General features: G+C 46.3%; 1 protein-coding gene across 8 annotated transcripts in view; it reads right to left on the bottom strand.

Moving 5' to 3' along the window:
• The window catches only part of ITPR2 (inositol 1,4,5-trisphosphate receptor type 2), a 311,529-nt gene extending 299,774 nt beyond the window's left edge, over nucleotides 1-11,755 (bottom strand). For 7 of the 8 annotated variants that reach the window (XM_053405136.1, XM_053405139.1, XM_053405138.1 and 4 more), the window contains exon 1: nucleotides 11,059-11,755. In XM_053405136.1, the coding sequence (XP_053261111.1) occupies nucleotides 11,059-11,150 (92 nt within the window). In that variant the 5' untranslated portion in view covers nucleotides 11,151-11,755. The remainder of the gene's footprint in view (nucleotides 1-11,058) is intronic. The other variant, XM_053405140.1, reaches the window with a different exon arrangement.
• Between the last annotated feature and the right edge of the window lie 7,071 nt (nucleotides 11,756-18,826).

The following is an 18,826-nucleotide window of genomic DNA, read 5'->3' as shown; positions in this document are numbered from 1 at the left end:
CTGTACAGCAAAGCCACCATTGAAATATTCCAGGGCATCAGCCAAGCTACACTGGGATGGCGGAGGGCTCTTCGACCTTATACATCAGCTCTAAAAGAAGCAGACATAGTCCAGCACAAACCAGAACCTGGGTGATAACTAGCAGGTTGACAACATTCTCAAAGAGCTCCAGCTCCAAGACTCTCCTCAACGCCTCTCTCCAGTTCAAGCACACAAGAGTACCCTTAGAATCATAGAATTGGAAGAGACCACAAGGGCTATCGAGTCCAACCCCCTGCCAAGCAGGAAACACCATCAGAGCACTCCTGACATATGGTTGTCAAGCCTCTGCTTAAAGACCTCCAAAGAAGGAGACTCCACCACACTCCTTGGCAGCAAATTCCACTGTCGAACAGCTCTTACTGTCAGGAAGTTCTTCCTAATGTTTAGGTGGAATCTTCTTTCTTGTAGTTTGGAACCATTGCTCCGTGTCCGCTTCTCTGGAGCAGCAGAAAACAACCTTTCTCCCTCTATGTGACATCCTTTTATATATTTGAACATGGCTATCATATCACCCCTTAACCTCCTCTTCTCCAGGCTAAACATGCCCAGCTCCCTTAGCCGTTCCTCATAAGGCATCATTTCCAGGCCTTTGACCATTTTGGTTGCCCTCCTCTGGACACGTTCCAGTTTGTCAGTGTCCTCCTTGAACTGTGGTGCCCAGAACTGGACACAGTACTCCAGGTGAGGTCTGACCAGAGCAGAATACAGTGGCACTATTACTTCCCTTGATCTAGATGCTATACTCCTATTGATGCAGCCCAGAATTGCATTGGCTTTTTTAGCTGCCGCGTCACACTGTTGGCTCATGTCAAGTTTGTGGTCAACCAAGACTCCTAGATCCTTTTCACATGTACTGCTCTCAAGCCAGGTATCACCCATCTTGTATTTGTGCCTCTCATTTTTTTTTTTGCCCAAGTGCAATACTTTACATTTCTCCCTGTTAAAATTCATCTTGTTTGTTTTGGCTCAGTTCTCTAATCTGTCAAGGTCGTTTTGAAGTGTGATCCTGTCCTCTGGGGTGTTAGCCACCCCTCCCAGTTTGGTGCCATCTGCAAATTTGATCAGGATGCCCTTGAGTCCATCATCCAAGTCGTTGATAAAGATGTTGAATAAGACCAGGCCCAAGACAGAACCCTGTGGCACCCCACTAGTCACTCTTCTCCAGGATGAAGAGGAACCATTGATGAGCACCCTTTGGGTTCGGTCAGTCAGCCAGTTACAAATCCACTGAGTGGTAGCATAGTCAAGACCGCATTTTACCAGCTTCTTTACAAGAATATCATGGTGTACCTTGTCAAATGCCTTGCTGAAATCAAGGTAGGCTACATCCACTGCTGACTATTGGTGATCACAGCATTCCTTTCTAGGTGCTCACAGACTGTTTGCTTAATGATCTGCTCCAGAATCTTCCCTGGTATTGATGTCAGACTGACTGGACGGTAATTATTGGGGTCCTCTCTTTTCCCCTTTTTGAAAATAGGGACAACATTTGCCCTCCTCCAGTCTGCCAGGACTTCGCCTGTTCTCCAGGAATTCTCAAAGATGACTGCCAGTGGTTCTGAAATCACATCTGCCAGTTCTTTTAATACTCTTGAATGCAGTTCATCTGGCCCTGGAGACTTGAATACATCTACACTAGCCAAGTATTCTTGTACTATCTCCTTAGTTATTCTGGGCTGTGTTTCCTCTGCTGAATCATTTGCTCCAAATTCTTCAGGTCGGGTATTGTTTTCTTTATCAGAGAAGACTGAGGCAAAGAAGGCATTGAGGAGTTCAGCCCTTTCTGTGTCCCCTGTTTGCATTTCACCATCTTCTCCTCTGAGTGATCCCACTGTTTCTTTGTTCTTCCTTTTGCTACGAACATACCCATAAAAGCCTTTTTTGTTGCTTTTAACCTCTCTAGCAAGCCTGAGTTCATTCTGTGCTTTAGCTTTTCTGACTTTGTGTCTACACGTGCTGGCTATTTGTTTGAATTCCTCTTTGGTGGTTTCCCCCCTTTTCCATTTTTTGTACACATCCTTTTTTAATCTTAACTCAGTTAAAAGTTCTTTAGATAGCCACCCTGGCTTCTTTAGGCACCTTCCATGTTTCCGTCTCATTGGTATTGCCTGAAGTTGTGCTTTTACTATCTCCCTCTTAACAAACTCCCAGCCATCATGAACTCCCTTTCCTTTTAGTATGCTTGGCTGCTCCTTTCCGCTGTATAGTAAACTTCAGAAGAGCATGATCACTCGCGCCTAATGATCCTTCCACTTCTAACCCACTAACCAGGTCATCAACATTGGTTAGGACCAGATCTAAAATGGCTGTTCCTCTTGTTGCTTCTCCCACTTTCTGGACAATGAAGTTGTCTGCAAGGCCAGTGAGGAATCTGTTTGACCTTATGCTCTTGGCTGAGTTTGACATCCAACAAATATCCGGGTAATTGAAGTCCCCCATTACTACTATCTCCCTTCTTTTTGCATGCTTGGCCATCTGTTCCAGGAAGGCATCATCTATGTCCTCCGTTTGGCTTGGGGATCTATAGTAAACTCCCACAATGAGGTCACTGTTATTCTTCTCTCCCTTAATTTTGACCCAAATGCTCTCACTTTGGCTTTGAGGTTCTAAATCTTGGATCTCTTCACAGGTATACACATCCCTGACATATAACGCCACTCCTCCTCCTTTCTTGTCTGGTCTGTTTCTCTGAAATAGATTGTATCCCTCCATTATTACATTCCAATCGTGGGACTTATCCCACCAGGTTTCAGTGATTCCTATTATGTCATATTTAGTTTGCTGTACCAAGAGCTCAAGCTCATCTTGTTTATTTCCCATGCTTTGCGCATTAGTGTACAGACATTGAAGTCCATTAATCATTCCCCCGTGTCTCTTATTTAAGGATTTTTTCCTCCCACCACTAGGTCTGCGTGCTGTTTGCTCCATTTGGTCTATGACATTTAGATGATCATCTTCATCAATTGATAGACTCCTACCTTCAGGAGCACTGTCTCCCTCCCCCACATTAGTCAGTTTAAAGCCCTCCTGATGAGGTTTCTGAGATTTTTGGCAAAAACATTCCTCCCAACTGTTGTGAGGTGCAGCCCATCGCTTGCCAGAAGTCCATCTTCAAGAAACTGCAGTCCGTGATCTAAGAATCCAAACCGTTCCTGTTTACACCATTTGCGAAGCCAATGGCTTCTAATATTGCTTCTAATGGGGAAAGCCACTACAGTGGTACCTCAGGTTACATACTCTTCAGGTTACATACTCCGCTAACCCAGAAATAGTGCTTCAGGTTAAGAACTTTGCTTCAGGTTGAGAACAGAAATCGTGCTCTAGCGGCGCGGCAGCAGCAGGAGGCCCCATTAGCTAAAGTGGTGCTTCAGGTTAAGAACAGTTTCAGGTTAAGTACGGACCTCCAGAACAAATTAAGTACTTAACCCGAGGTACCACTGTAAATCAATGTCATGCATAGACCTAATATTAATACCAAAAGGTGATCTTCATCAGGTGGTGAATGCAGAAATTGGGTCTATAACAGTCTCTAATCATGCATTAGTCTCTGTTAACTTAAACTTTGGTGCACATCCCCCCAGGAACCAGAAATGATACTTTGCAGTGTGTAAAGAATGCTTAGCTAAATCTATGGATCTTTACTTTAAAGCAGGGGTCCTCAAACTAAGGTCCACAGGCTGGATCCAGCCCACCAGAGTCCTCAATCCGGCCCGCCAATTGCCAGAACCCGCCACTGTCTACAATATTCTGAAAAGCGAGGAGCGGCGGTGGCAGCGGTGTCTGTGGCAGTGGCGGCCACTCGCTTCCATGCTGCTCCTCGCTTTTCAGGATATTGTAGATCATGTTTACTTTTGCAAAACATTTATTTAGAATAAGGGCACACCTACACCACATATCTAAACTTATTTAATGAACAGGTAGACCCTAGTGAACAGTGAGGACTGCAGATCTATAAACTGTTGTAAATGACTGTAAAACTGGTGTAAAACAGTAATCACGATAAATGATTATGGTGTAGAAATCCCATGAAAGGCAGAACTGCTGCAGAACTGTTTGTGCATGTCTTCTTTAGAGTAGATTTCTCAGTTTGGCTGAATTTTTTCACAAGTTTATACTGTTCAAATCCATTAAAACCCATGTGGTTTAAGGAGTGTAACTGTCCAGAGAATAAAAGCCACTACTATGTGTTTTATTACAGATAAATTGGAATTTCAAAAGCAAACCACATACCAAACTGGATGGAGCTGCTTTGTTCCAGAGTACATCAACAAACCTTTCATGATTCAGACAATCCATGAGACACATCTACTGACTGCCTCATGAGCGTGTACGTTTGCTTTGGATTTAATACACATCATGGAAACTATTATAAAGCTTTCCATTGGCTTTCAGAGAGAATTACAGTAGGACCACAAACAATGTAAATGCCGTTCCTCTTTTCGGGAGTCTCTGGTAAAAAAAAATGCTGTCAGAATTTGGGAGAGATAAGGAATGTCTTCTCAAAACAAATAAAAGTGTTCACCAACAAAATTAATTCTCTAGAAGTACAGTGGTACCTTGGGTTACATACGCTTCAGGTTACATACGCTTCAGGTTACAGACTCCGCTAACCCAGAAATAGTGCTTCAGGTTAAGAACTTTGCTTCAGGATAAGAACAGAAACAGGGCTCCAGTGGCATGGCGGCAGCAGTAGGGCCCATTAGCTAAAGTAGTGCTTCAGGTTAAGAACCGTTTCAGGTTAAGAACGGACCTCCGGAACGAATTAAGTACTTAATCCGAGGTACCACTGTAGTTAAATCTCTGAGTGAGACAAACACATCGTTATAAATAGGGCACATGAATGTAAATACATGTACATGGGCACAAACTGCACCCTTCCAATAACCCAGTTTGCTTGGGCTGCAGCTCTGGTTCATAAAGTACAACCAGATCTCCTGTAAGAACAAAAACGCCACTCAAATTCTTAGCTTTCATAAATATGTAAAGTGTGGAAGCAACAAGGCCTCCTATTCTCCATAGTGCAAGAAAAAGGTTGTTAATATACTTTAGAAGTATCCCTCTTTTTCTCTCTAGAGTTGGGAGAATATGCTATACAGTATATCTTTATCATCAAAGTTGCACTCATGAAGCTTTCATATGCTACAAAGCCTTCAAGTAAAGAAGTGTTCAAAAGAATGTCTCTTGCATTACAGTGGTACCTGTGGTTACGTACTTAATTCATTCCAGAGGTCCGTTCTTAACCTGAAACTGTTCTTAACCTAAAGCATCACTTTAGCTAATGGGGCCTCCTGCTGCTGCCACACCGCCGGAGCACGATTTCTGTTCTCATCCTGAAGCAAAGTTCTTAACCCGAGGTAATATTTCTGGGTCTGTAACCTGAAGCGTATGTAACCTGAGGTACCACTGTATACCCTTATGTAAAGATAGAAAGCCATCACCAAACACGTTTATGAAGTGCCCGAGTAGTGTTTTCAGGCCCATTGAAATCACAATTTAAAGGCTAAACAAATATACAATTTGACAAGCATAGCGGAGCAGTGCTTAAGAAGTTAACAATTATAATAATGAGTGCCAAATCAATAAGGCATGATCAAGCTATCTACCCACTGGTTTCAAATCAATGGGCTTTAACACAATCCTTTACATACCTACTGATAAGTAAGTTCCACTGATCTCTCAGTTCAGTACATATAAGTTTGCAGCCTAAATTTGCTGTATTGTACCCAAAGTCTAAATGTATTTAGTCTTCATCAAGAAGAGAACAATATGGAATGCCCCAAAGTCCAATCCTTCTGGATATCAGTGCCGCAGGAAATTCCCAAAATAACAAAACAAATAATAGAAGCAACTCCAGAACTAGCCCTATTAAATATCTTCCACAAGTAAGCCACACCGCAATCAACTAAATACAGCCAACCAATCTTGGAAATGCTAACCTCTCACAATATCAATAAAAATAAATAAATATACAAACAGAAAACCTACCCATGTGATGCTGACACAACCCCCCCTACATTAAGAATATGTAGAATGAAAGAACAACATCCCCATCTCTCTCCCCCACTCCCGTTTTCCCAAATGCAAGATGTCTATGACAAAAAATGTCTCTCGCCAAACATAAATGAACTGTGAAAAAGAATATGAATTGAAAGTAGAGACAATATATGTACCATTCCTTGTCTACCTGTTTGCTCTGTAATTAATAATAATAATAATAATAATAATAATAATAATAATACCCTGCTCATCTGGCTGGGTTTCTCCAGCAACTCTGGGCGGCTCCCAACAGAATATTATTAATAATAATAATAAAGTGATAAAACACCAAACATTAAAAACTTCCCTAAACAGGGCTGCCTTCTAAAAGTCAGATAGTTGTTTATTTCCTTGACATATGGAGGGAGGGCAGGCGCCACTGAGAAGGCCCTCTGTCTGGTTCCCTGTAACCTCACTTCTCGCAGCAAGGGAACCACCAGATGGCCCTCAGAGCTGGACTTCAGTGAAGAATGGGGGTGCAGATGCTCCTTCAGATATACTGGGCTGAGGCCATTTAGGGCTTTAAAGGTCAACACCAACACTTTGAATTGTGCTTGTAAATGTACTGGAAACCAATGTAGGTCTTTCAGGACTGGTGTTATATGGTCTCAGCTGCCACTCCCAGTCACCAGTCTACCTGCCCCAGCTCCCAGCTCCTCTAGACGGTCCAGAAGGATGTCATGGTTGATGATATCAAAGGCCGCTGAGAGATCCAGCAGAACTAGGAAACAGCTTTCACTCTTGTCCCTAGCCCGCCAGAGATCATCAACCAGCATGACCAAGGCAGTTTTAGTCCCATGATGATGAGGCCTGAATCCTGATTGGAAGGGATCCAAATGGTCCGCATCCTCCAGGCATGCTTGGAGTTGTTCAGCAACCACCTGCTCAATCACCTTGCCCAAGAATGGAAGATTTGAGACTGACTGAGCAATAGTTGGCCATATCGGCCGGGTCAAGAGATGTTTTTTAAAGAAGCGGTTTAATGACTGCGTCTTTCAGCGGGGCTGGGGAGACTCTCTCACAGAGGGAAGCATTCACCACATCGCAGAGCCCATTGCCCAGCCCTTCCCGGCTTGCTCTTATTAGCCAGGATGGGCAAGGATCAAGGGGAAAGGTGGTTGGTTTCACTTGTCCAAGCAACCTGTCTACATCCTTGAAGGTAAAAGATTGAAATTGATCCTATGCAACTAGACTAGACAGGACTCTGGCACTCTCCTGCCACGGCCCTGCTCCCACGGTGGAGTCTACCTCTTTCCGAATCTGAGCGACTTTATCTGCAGAAAACTTTGCAAAATCATTGCAGGAGATCTTGGGGGCCTTATCAGGCCCTTATGGTACAGGTGGTTCTGTTAAATTACGAACCACCTGAAAGAGTCTCCTGCTGCTGTTTTCTGCAGATGGAATAGAGGCAGTAAAGAAGGTCCTCTTCGCCATCGCTATTGCCACTTGGTAGGCTCGACGTTGAGCTCTAACCTGTGTCCGGTCTGATTCAGAATGAGTTTTCCACCACCAGCACTCTAGCCGTCTCAACGATTGTTTCATTGCCCTCAGCTCTGGGGGAAACCATGGGGCTGTCTGAGCTCCATGCAATTGGAGAGGGCGCTTCGGAGCCAGATATTCGATAGCCCTAGTTAACGCCACATTCCAGCGGGCCACCAGGGAATCAGCTGAAAGGCCATCAACGAGGGAGAAAACATCCCCAGCATTCTCTGGAAACCATTTGGATCCATTAAGTGGTGGGGGCAGACCATCTGAATCAGTCCCACCTCCCTGCAGAGGAGAAGGGTCACGGAGAAGTCCAGTTGCACCAGGAAGTAATACAAACACCCCAGTTAAAAACTAAGAGGAGGAGGAGGAGGAGGAGGAGGAGGAGAAGAAGAAGAAGAAGAAGAAGAGGAGGAGGAGGAGGAAGAAGAAGACAACATGCATGGTGACCAATGTGCTCAATTCTTCAAGGGACCTTAAATAAAGAAAACAGTAGTTATTTTTTTAAAAAAATAATATATGTTAATTTTGAAAGAACTACATTTGAAGATTTGTAAATACAGTTTCACCTTGTAAGAGTCTGAAAACCAAATACCAAACTCATTTAAATACATGGCTAGAAACATGAAATCCAATCTTATGCATTAACTTGAGAATTATCTATGCTGATGTGCAATAGGACTTGCTCCATAGGATTGCAACATTACACTGTCTTGTTTTTAAAGGGACAAACTTATGGTAAGTATCACCTACAGTCATTTCAGGCTGCTTTGTACATAACACAATCAGAACATTATTTCTAGCAGAAAGAATTTGTTTTGGAGGCAAGTCAATACTACTCTTCTTTAAAATACATTCCACCTCAGGGACATGACTAAGAAAGTCACAAGGCAGCAGGGAGCATAACATGTAAATATTCAACACATGGATAGAACCATAAATCTGACAATCTTTAGTTTAATTTTGGGACACAATCACTTTCAGATTACTGATTTCAGACTCCCCACAATAAGGGTTACAACCAGACTAGTTTCCCCTGCCCCATCAACTGAAAGTTGGTGACTGGGAGACAAAACTCTAGGAAGCAGTAACAATACACAGTGTAGGTTAAGTTGCAATAATAATAATAATAATAATTTATTATTTATACCCCGCCCATCTGGCTGAGTTTCCCCAGCCACTCTGGGCGGCTACTGCCACTGCAGTCATTAACTGAGATCATGCAATAAAACTGAACAACAGCCATATTGAGTCAGGCCAAAGACTCTTTATCCCAGTAATGTCTTCACACAGGGCCCAGCCAGATGCCTATGGAGAACCCACAAGCAGACAGGACCACAACAGCAGTCTCCTGCTCCGCAGCAATTGGTATTCATGAAGAGTAACCATTGGAAGCATTACATGCCATCAACTTGCCTAATCTCATTTTAAAGGTTTCCAAGCTGGCGACCATCACTACATCTTGTGATACTGTACCTCATAGCTTAACTATGATGTGCTGTATGAAGTAGTACTTCCTTTTGTCTGTCCTAGACTGCACAAATTCAGACTGCAAATCAGTTTTAAATGCTCCCCCATTCAAACCTATAGAGAACTAACACATTAGGGGAAAGGTTAAGTTATAAACCTTCCTGACATCTAGTTTTCTATGTGAATAAAGTCTTTTTTGTGTGTGTACAGGGAAGCATTCAACAATAGCCCCCTTGAAATTCCAAGTTTGTGGAGACTATCTGCATCAACCTATTCAGATACAGATACAAAAATGAGGACCGAAATGTGACATAAAACCTGGAAACCAATGCAAGTTTGCACTGTGGAAACCTGGAGGCTTGTCAACTATAATATTCAATGAAGTACAGTTATTCTGCCCACATTCCCTTGGATAAATTGTGGTAGTCACTGTTCACTATACCTATGAAGTATACCACAAAGTTTGAAGTAGTTCTTACATCAACAGTGGCATAATGACTATCTTTTTGTTTTTACGGACCAGGTTTATGCCATGGTAACTATTATCAGGCTGATTGACTGAAAAGCTTATCGTGAAAGCAGCTATTGCAGAGAGGAGCCGTTGTTTTAGTAATCGCATGAAAGCAGAAACCTCAGCAGGAAGTGCTGTTTACGCAATAAGCCCCCTGCTTGAAAACGGGCACCTCAGTTGACTCGGGTGAATAAACTGCACATCCATAAACTTTTAACATCCATGAGAACAGGCTCCTGGTCATGCTTAAATGGCTTATTGTTTAAAGAACTGAGCAGAGGGTTACTTTAAAAGAAAAAAGTGTATCTCCCATCATGGGAAGACATACACATGGAGCAAAGTCATCACAATGCTATGGTCAGTGATCATGCACATGTGAACTGACTATGCAAAGAAAAATCTGCAGTTCCCTTCGTTTGCAGCAGCTAAAATAAGATCTTTCAAAACCTATAAAAAAAACAATGAGACCAATTTCTCCCCACACTTTTATTTATTTATTATTTATTTATTTTTATTTTTTATTATTATTATTATTATTATTATTATTATTATTATTATTATTATTATTTTGCTTTGATACCAAAATATATTTTCACATATGATACTGAAGACACTTTTGTGCTTCTCCTGGGCTATTTTGGGTACACATATGAACACTGTGAATGTGGGATAAACAAACTGAAAAGGACGTTTTAAAATCAAATGCACATTCTAGCTAATGCAGATTATTAGATTCAAATAGGTAATGTACGGAATGCAACAAAAAAAGGTATCAGCATTTACTTACAACAGTAAGTAAATAGCTTAGCCATCAGTACTGCAGCAGCAGCGGGAAAATAAGAAATGACAGTCTCGTGCGTGTTTACTGGGAAGTAAGCTTACTTCCGGCAAGCATTCATAGGCTCAGGTGTGCAAGGGTAAGCGCTTTAATCTCACTGATCCCTGGCAAAATTGAGCACATTGCTTAAGGCTGCGATCCTATGTAACCCACTTCACTTAGAAGTAAGTCTCACTAAACTCAACAGGGCAGACGTGGACAAAACTGCACTGCAACCCCTTTCCCACGGATACAAATGCGTCTTAAAATTGCTGTTTCTTTTGGCTAGATCGCCGCCGCTCTCACTTTCAGCTGGGCCAGCGCGCGGTTACGGCTGTACGCAGCGAAGTTGCCCGAAGTTTAAGCGACCCGGCTTCTTAAAATAATTTCCTACGTTTTTTCTCTTCCTCTCTTTACGCCGCGCAATAGCAGAAGCTTCTGTGCTAGGGTTGCGGCTGCTGCCCATTCCTCTCCAGCTGTTGCTTCCTGTGCCTTACAACTTTGGTGTCCTTTTTCTCTCAAAGTCAAAGAAGGCTGAACAGCGGTAGCTCCCCAGGAAATCGAAAGTAAACAAGGACTGCAAGAAGCGCACAGGGAAGGTCTTCTAAAAGCAAGGCGCTGGTAACCAAAGGCGCGCGCACCCGCACCCGCGCATCCCTCCGCCGAGGCGGGATCCTCCCGTTCACACAATCCTTACCCCAGAGTGCTGATGAAGCCGTTCACCGAGCCCTCGGCGTAGAGGGAGACGATATCCCCGATGTACAGAAAGCTAGACATTTTGTCAGACATCTTGTCTCATCTTCGACGAGTTCTTCGACGCGTTTTCTTGCCTACCAAAACTCCTTTATTTAAAAAATACCTTGCAAAAAAGGGTTCGGGCAAACCAGCGGGGCGGTCAATTTGCAAATGAGTTCTTTGCCCACCCAGCCAGCCACGAACAGCGCCAGCTGGTGGCGATCCGTGCCTCCAAGGAGATGTTGCAGCTCGGGGCGGGGGGGAACCCCAGACCCAGCAGCCCCCTTAACTCCTGGGGTTGCTCCTGGGCTGTCACTTTCCACAAAAGGCTCCCTCTTTTTGCGCCTTTTTGCGCTTATCTCCAAAAGAGCAGGAAACGTGGTCCCTGCTACAGCAGTTGCAGCCTTGCTCGTCAGACCCTCCTCTTCCTTCTCCTTTTCGCCTCTTCGTTTAACTCCTTGTCTTCTTTTAACTCTTTTAATCCACGCTTCTTCCTGCGCCTCTTCTTCCTGCACCACCGCTTCTCTTCTCCTCTTGTCAGCCCTGCTCCAGCGCCCTGATTTCTCCAGGTTTTTCTGCCTAAACTGAAACTCTTGCAAAAAATAAAGAAATAAAAAAACCCCAAGAGCTGGTTCCCATTGAGTCAGCTGAGGATAGGCTCTCGGCGTCGTCCCAACCAATCGCAAGAGCCGACTGCGCTGTGGGGCGGAGCTCAGGGAAGGTAAAAGAGGAGGGGGGAGCGGAATGCCCCAAGGTGTGTTCTCTGCTGAGCAATCTCTGCCTGTGCTGTTCAAAGAAATGTGGAGAGGTGATTCATGCCGTGCTACCTTACTTATAACTTATAACCAGCTGTATTTTCAGAGGAAGGACGCCTCAGTGCGGTCTGCATATGTGCTGTCAGGAAGATTTTGGGCATCACATGGCAGGACATAGTCTAGATGACCTCTCCCAAGCTCACATTCCCAGCATGGTTGCACTTTTGTGTCAGCGACCTCTACGCTGGCTTGGTCATGTACACAGAACAGCAGATGGCAGGATCCCCAGGGATGTGCTTTGTGGGGAGCTAGCTTCAGACACCAAACCTGTTGACAGACCAACTCTGTGATACAAAGATGTCTGCAATTGTGACATGAAAGTTGGCAACATTAACCCTACAGGTTGTGTATCCACACCAGTGACTACAGAATAACTACTGAGAGGAGTACAGAGAGAAGAAACACCATGGTGCATCTCTAACAGCAAATCTGGACGCCTTCATCTGCCCCAGCTGCAATAAAACATGTCTATCCCTTATTGGTCTCTATAGCTACAACAGGAATTGTCATTCTCCAGTGGTATGACCCCTGATGGCGCACTCTTCCATTGTGTCTTGAAACAGACGGATGCCAACAAGGTCTGCTTTTTTCAGCTGTCCAGGAATACAGATGCAAAAGGGGAATCATATTGTGACAAATTTCAGAGGAGAGGTCTCAGTCTATTGCAGTAAAATCAACAAGGAATCATGGGGCACCTTTATTCTTTGGTAGAATAAGCTTTCCTGAGCTAGAGTCTGCTTCAGCATCACATGCATCATCTGTCTTCAAGGAGCAGGGCTACTTCAAGACATTCTGCTGCCTGAGGCACAGGGCAAGATGACACACCCACACCGCTGCCCCATTTGAAGCACAGAAGCTGGATCTTACTTTAGCACAGGCTATGAGACAGCTACTCCACCATACCTGAGGGCAGCTGACTACTTTAGGGGATGTGGGACAGGCTGTGTGGCACACAAGACCTGTTGGACCACGTCAATAGTCCATCTAGTCCAGCATCCTGTTCTCACAGTGGCCAACCAGATGCCTGCTGATATTCTGCAAGCTGGACCCAAGGACAACACCAATCTCTCCTGCTGCAGTTTGCAGCAACTGGTATTCAGAAGCATACCAATTACTTTTGCTGTATTCAGTTATAGGGACGTGGGTGGCACTGTGGTCTAAACCACTAAGCCTCTTGGGCTTAAAGTCAGCAGTTCAAATCCACACGATGGTGGTGAGCTCCTGTCACTTTGTCCCAGCTTCTGTCAACCTAGCAGTTTGAAAGCCCACCAGCACAAGTAGATAAATAGGTACCACTGCAGTGAGAAAGTAAACTGCATTTCTGTGTGCCAGAAGTGGCTTAGTTATGCTGGCCACATGACCTGGAAAACTGTCTGTGGACAAAGGCTGGCTTCTTCTGCCTGAAAAGTGAGACGAGCACCACACCCCATAGTTGCCTTTAACTGTACGTAACCATCCAAGGGTCCTTTACCTTTACCACTCAGTTATGGAGACAGAACATAGCCATCATATCCTTATCCTCCATGAATTTTTCTAATCCTTTTAATGCATCCAACTGGTGGCCATCAATGCTTCCTGTGGAAGCAGGTTCCATCGCTTAACTCTGTGCTACGTGGAGAAGTACTTTCTTTCGTCTGTCCTGAATTTTCCATTGCTCAGCTTCATTGAATATCCATGAGTTATATAGAAGAGGTAGAAATGCTATCCACTTTCTCCATATCACTTTCACCATAGCATAATGTTATAGCCTTTTATCACTAAATTTGTTGTTGTTGTTGTTTAGTCATTTAGTTGTGTCTGACTCATGACTGAAATATACTCTGAGTCGAGTGTGGATTTCATGTTCTTTATTCAGCTCATAGTAGCGAGGAAAGGAAGTTGCGTGGCAAGTACCCTCCCCCATGAGAAATGAAGACACTGGACACATTGATTAAGGTTAATGGGCATAAAAAGGCCACAACTTTATTGATTACAGAATTGAAAGGTATTGGCCTTAGGCATTGGCTCCTATCGTCTACCCGGCATGGGGACCGGGAAGGGTTGTCCACAAGCCGTGGGAGTCCTGTTGAAGTACGCCAACTAGGATCCCACGGGTGTCACCGCTTGGGGGCGTGCCGGGGGCCCTTACCTCCCTAGGCTTCGGACAAGGCCACGCCCCCCCAGAGTCCTCTACTGGACTACCCATTTCCATTGGGGAAGGTGATGGCGCTTCCTTCCCCCCATTCATTTGCATAACAATTAACCCCTGCCAATGCCTAACCGCCAATACCGTGGAAGTTGTGACGTTTGCTACGAGGTAGGCGAAAAAACCAAAAGGCCTGAAGTGTGCCAACTTGGAAAAATTCCTACCAGGCCCCTTGCGGCGACCAACCGAAGTCCATAGCAAGGTCATAGCTAGCTAATCCTAAAGGGTGGGTGGGATGGGAAAAACCGCTCAGCTGGGAAGGGGAAAAGAGGGCGGTCCCCGGGCATGCCTGGCCTTAAATGGGCTAGGCTCCGCCTCCCCGGGCCCGCCGATTGGCGGACGGGATGGCAGACACGCCCGGGGATTCCCTGTTCACGCGGGGGCAAGATCCCGCCCCCGCGTGTGTGGGTGGAGGGATTTAGCCCGCAACCCCCTCTCCTCCTAGGTCGGAAATGGCTTTGCGTGGCAAGTACCCTCCCCCATGAGAAATGAAGACACTGGACACATTGATTAAGGTTAATGGGCATAAAAAGGCCACAACTTTATTGATTACAGAATTGAAAGGTATTGGCCTTAGGCATTGGCTCCTATCGTCTACCCGGCATGGGGACCGGGAAGGGTTGTCCACAAGCCATGGGAGTCCTGTTGAAGTACGCCAACTAGGATCCCACGGGTGTCACCGCTTGGGGGCGTGCCGGGGGCCCTTACCTCCCTAGGCTTCAGACAAGGCCACGCCCCCCCCGGAGTCCTCTACCGGACTACCCATTTCCATTGGGGAAGGTGATGGCGCTTCCTTCCCCCCATTCATTTGCATAACAATTAACCCCTGCCAATGCCTAACCGCCACTCGAGCAAGGCTCGCCGCCAATACCTTCAAACCTGTAACCAATTCCTAATCCCCGCTAAGATGTCCCCCAGCCAAATATCGTTTCCAGCATCTGACAGATGCACGCCATCCCATCTGTAGAGGGCCTCGTTGCTGTACCGGATGCTTGGGTGGCCAATGATGCACCCGCCCAGAGCCGCCACTCTACGTTCCACAGCCCGCTGCAAAGCCTTTCTTGCTTTGTTGATTCCTACCGGGCTCAAACAATCCCTCCATGTCCTCCTCTCAAGCAACGAGGACCACAGTATAGTGATGTTTGGGTAAATTGCCATCAGATCAGTCAGATCGTCAAAGATGTTCCATCTCAAGTCAATAGCTTTACGGTATGCAAGGTCGTTTTCCCCCAACTGGATAACCAAGGCATCCGGGGGGCGCTCACAGGCAGCTCTCGCCAACACGGCTGGCTTGAATTCGCTCCAGCGCATCCCTCTTCGCGCTATCCATACTAGCTCGACATTAGCAGGTAAGTTCAAGTTTTGCCCCAACCCGGTAGTCATAGCACGATTCTTGGCCCAATGCACAATGCTGTGGCCCACCAACCAAATGCGCACCTTCCTGCATCCTGAAAGCAAATAAACAGAAAAAACCCGGGTCAGGGATACCACCGCTAGTCATCGATTCTTTCTTACATAAGCCTTGTAAGCATTAGATTTCCACCGCCCCAGGTCCTTTATCCTCTCCGCGGAGAGCCCAAGGTGGACCGCCGTGGTGGCGGCCCCAATCCGAAAGGAATGAGCTGCAAATTCGGCCGCGGGCAGACCACATGCTGCCAGAGCCTTGTGCATCACCCGTGTGAACTGGTGTCTAGCCAACAGTGATCCATCCGCATGAATAAAAAGGGGGCCCGGGCTACTGGGTCTTAAGTATAGGAAACACCTTGTATCCCTCACTGGGCAGGGCCCACTACCTTGTGCCGCTGGTAATCGTATGAGGGCCCCTTTTCCCTGTTGGTCCGTCTTGGAGCTCCGAACTTGAACGATTAGGTCGTTCCCTGATAGTGTCAGATCACTTAAGAGGATGCCCCTCTGGCAGTGGGCAACCCCTCCCTCGCAAACTAGCTCCCCTATGCGCAGGGCACCAAAGAAGGCTATGGAATAAGCGGCGGAAAATAGGCGCGCTTCATATTTCGACCAGCATATTGCACGTAACTTTTTGTGTATCTGGGTCAAAATATCATAAGTTATGGGCCTCCTCTTGTCCGAACTGGGGGGCTGGATCCGGCGCCAACCCTCTAACGTCTTACGCACTATAAATTCGGCGCACGGGTCAGTGGCGAAAAAGGTTTTACAAAAATATGAAATCCCAGTGGACTGAATATTGAGAGTCTTTGGTGCCCTGCCTAGCTCCTTCAGATGGGCCAAGTAGTGAAGGACCTCCCTCGTTGAGGGAATAGAGTTCTGCCTCGAGCTGTGTGTTTTATTGCGGAACTTTAGGAAGTCAGCCCACGCTTTCTTGTATGATCTCATTGTGGAAGGGGCGACTGCACCGAATACTCCCTTCATCACTTCTTTTTTCCAAGATTCCAGAGATGCTCCGGGAAAGGCATCGATGATTGTTCCGCGTCCGGCGCTAATGAGCGGAAGCACTCCATCTGAAAGCGAGACAGAGCATCCGCGATGTCATTATTAATGCCAGGTACGAATTTGGCTGAAAAATATATATTCTGCTCAAGGCACAGGAGGACAAAGGACCGCAACAAGTCTCCCACCCTGGTGGAACGGGCGGACTGTCTGGAGAGAACCGCTACTACCGCCTGGTTATCTGTGTTGAAACAAACCCTATGATTGCGGAACTGCTCTGCCCAAAGGTGTACTGCCACTACAATAGGGAAAAATTCCAAGAATGTAAGGTCGCGAGTAATGGGCTGGCCCAGCCAGTTTGCGGGCCACCTTTGGGCACACCACTGGCCCCTGAAATAAACTCCAAAACCCAAGGAACCTGCTGCGTCTGACTGAACTTGGAAGTCCGCGTTGAGAGCCATGGAATCTTGCCATAAGGATATACCGTTGTACTTATCGAGGAATTGCAGCCAAACTCCAAGATCCGCCTTAACTTCCTTGGAGAGGCGCACCCTTTGCTGAGGTGCCCTGAGACCTGCCGACAATCTGGCCAAGCGGCCGCAAAAGGGGCGACCCGGCGCCACTACCCTACAAGCGAAATTTAGGTGGCCTAACAGGGATTGAATTTGCCTTAGGGTAACCTTCCTTAGTGGCAGCAGCTGTTGGATCAAAGCCTTAAGGGCGACCAGTTTTTCCCAGGGCAACCTAGACGTTTGGGCCACAGTGTCTAACTGAATGCCCAGATAGACAATGGACGTGGCCGGACCCTCCGTTTTCTCATCGGCCAGGGGGACCCCCAGTTCCCCGGCCAGGGCTGTGAAAGCCTCCAAGAGTGCAGAACATCGTTGTCTGTTTTCGGCCACCAAAATAAAATCGTCCAGGTAATGCGACACGCCCACAGACCCTGTCCTAAAACGTAAGGCCCAATCTAGGAACGTACTGAAAGACTCGAAGGCTGAGCAAGCTATGGAGCAGCCCATAGGCATTGCTTTGTCGATGAAATACGCCCCCTCGAATCTAAAGCCCAACCAGCGAAAGTCATCTGGATGGACGGGTAGAAGGCGGAACGCCGACTCAATATCGCATTTGGCGAAGTGCCCCTTGCCCAAATCTGCGGATCATCTTAACCGCCTGGTCGAAGGAGGCGTATTTCACCGTACAAAGCTCCTGAGGAATCGCGTCATTGACTGAGCCACCTCTAGGGTAAGAGAGGTTGTGGATCATGCGGAATTCACCCGGGGTCTTCTTTGGAACGATGCCCAGGGGGGATAGATGCAGTCCTTTGAAGGGAGGGTTGGGGAAGGGGCCTGCTACCCTACCCGCCCTGATCTCTTTTTCTATCTTTTTTCTAGCTATCTCGGGCCTTTCCCTAACCGATTTCTGATTTTGCGGGTCCCCGGTGTTAGGTGGGAAAGCCACAGGAATCCTGAAACCCATAGAGAACCCCTCCCAAAGGTATTGAGCCGCCGTACGATCGGGGAAAAGAGGGCGGTCCCCGGGCATGCCTGGCCTTAAATGGGCTAGGCCCCACCTCCCCGGGCCCGCCGATTGGCGGACGGGATGGCAGACACGCCCGGGGATTCCCTGTTCGCGTGGGGCAAGATCCCGCCCCCGCGTGTGTGGGTGGAGGGATTTAGCCCGCAACCCCCTCTCCTCCTAGGTCGGAAATGGCTTTCCCCCATAATGTCTCCTTTATATACATTATTTACACAATGGGCCACACGTGATTGGCTAATTCCGGGATTCTCCTGTAGGGCAATCAGGTTGCAGATTCACTTCCACCTGGAGCTGGATTGGGCGGCGCCTGTGGACCAATCAGACTGCTGCATTCTGAATCCTATTGTTCTAGGACCAATCAGACTGCTGCATTTTGGATCCTATTCATAACAGTGACCCATGGACCAGAGCACACCAGGAACTCGACATAGTTCAGAGCTTCTGTGAGTTATTCAAGCCTCTTCGCCACAACAAGGCGATCACTAAATTAAAAAGCCCGAAATGCTATAACTTATCTTCACAGGGGAGTTATAAAGGCATACAAAGCTTCAGCAACAGCTCGATACTTGGGCCTGATTTGCCCAAGGCAGCTCCCACCCTTTGCTTAATGGTACAGCTGACAGTTAAGGAACTACAACACTCTTTGCTGTTATTCCTCAGTGGATCAGCAAACAAATGAGGGAAATGTGTAAAGAAAGCAAGGCATGATTTTTTAAAGTCAGCTATTTTTTTAAAACAAAATGTTCATTTTAAGATGATTGCTTCCCACCTGTTATCCAAGGAAATCA

This window comes from Podarcis raffonei, chromosome 10 (assembly GCF_027172205.1).
Source record: "Podarcis raffonei isolate rPodRaf1 chromosome 10, rPodRaf1.pri, whole genome shotgun sequence".
NCBI lineage: Eukaryota > Metazoa > Chordata > Lepidosauria > Squamata > Lacertidae > Podarcis > Podarcis raffonei.
The sequence above is the reverse complement of the archived record's forward strand: the minus strand, read 5'-3'. Positions and strand labels throughout refer to the sequence as shown.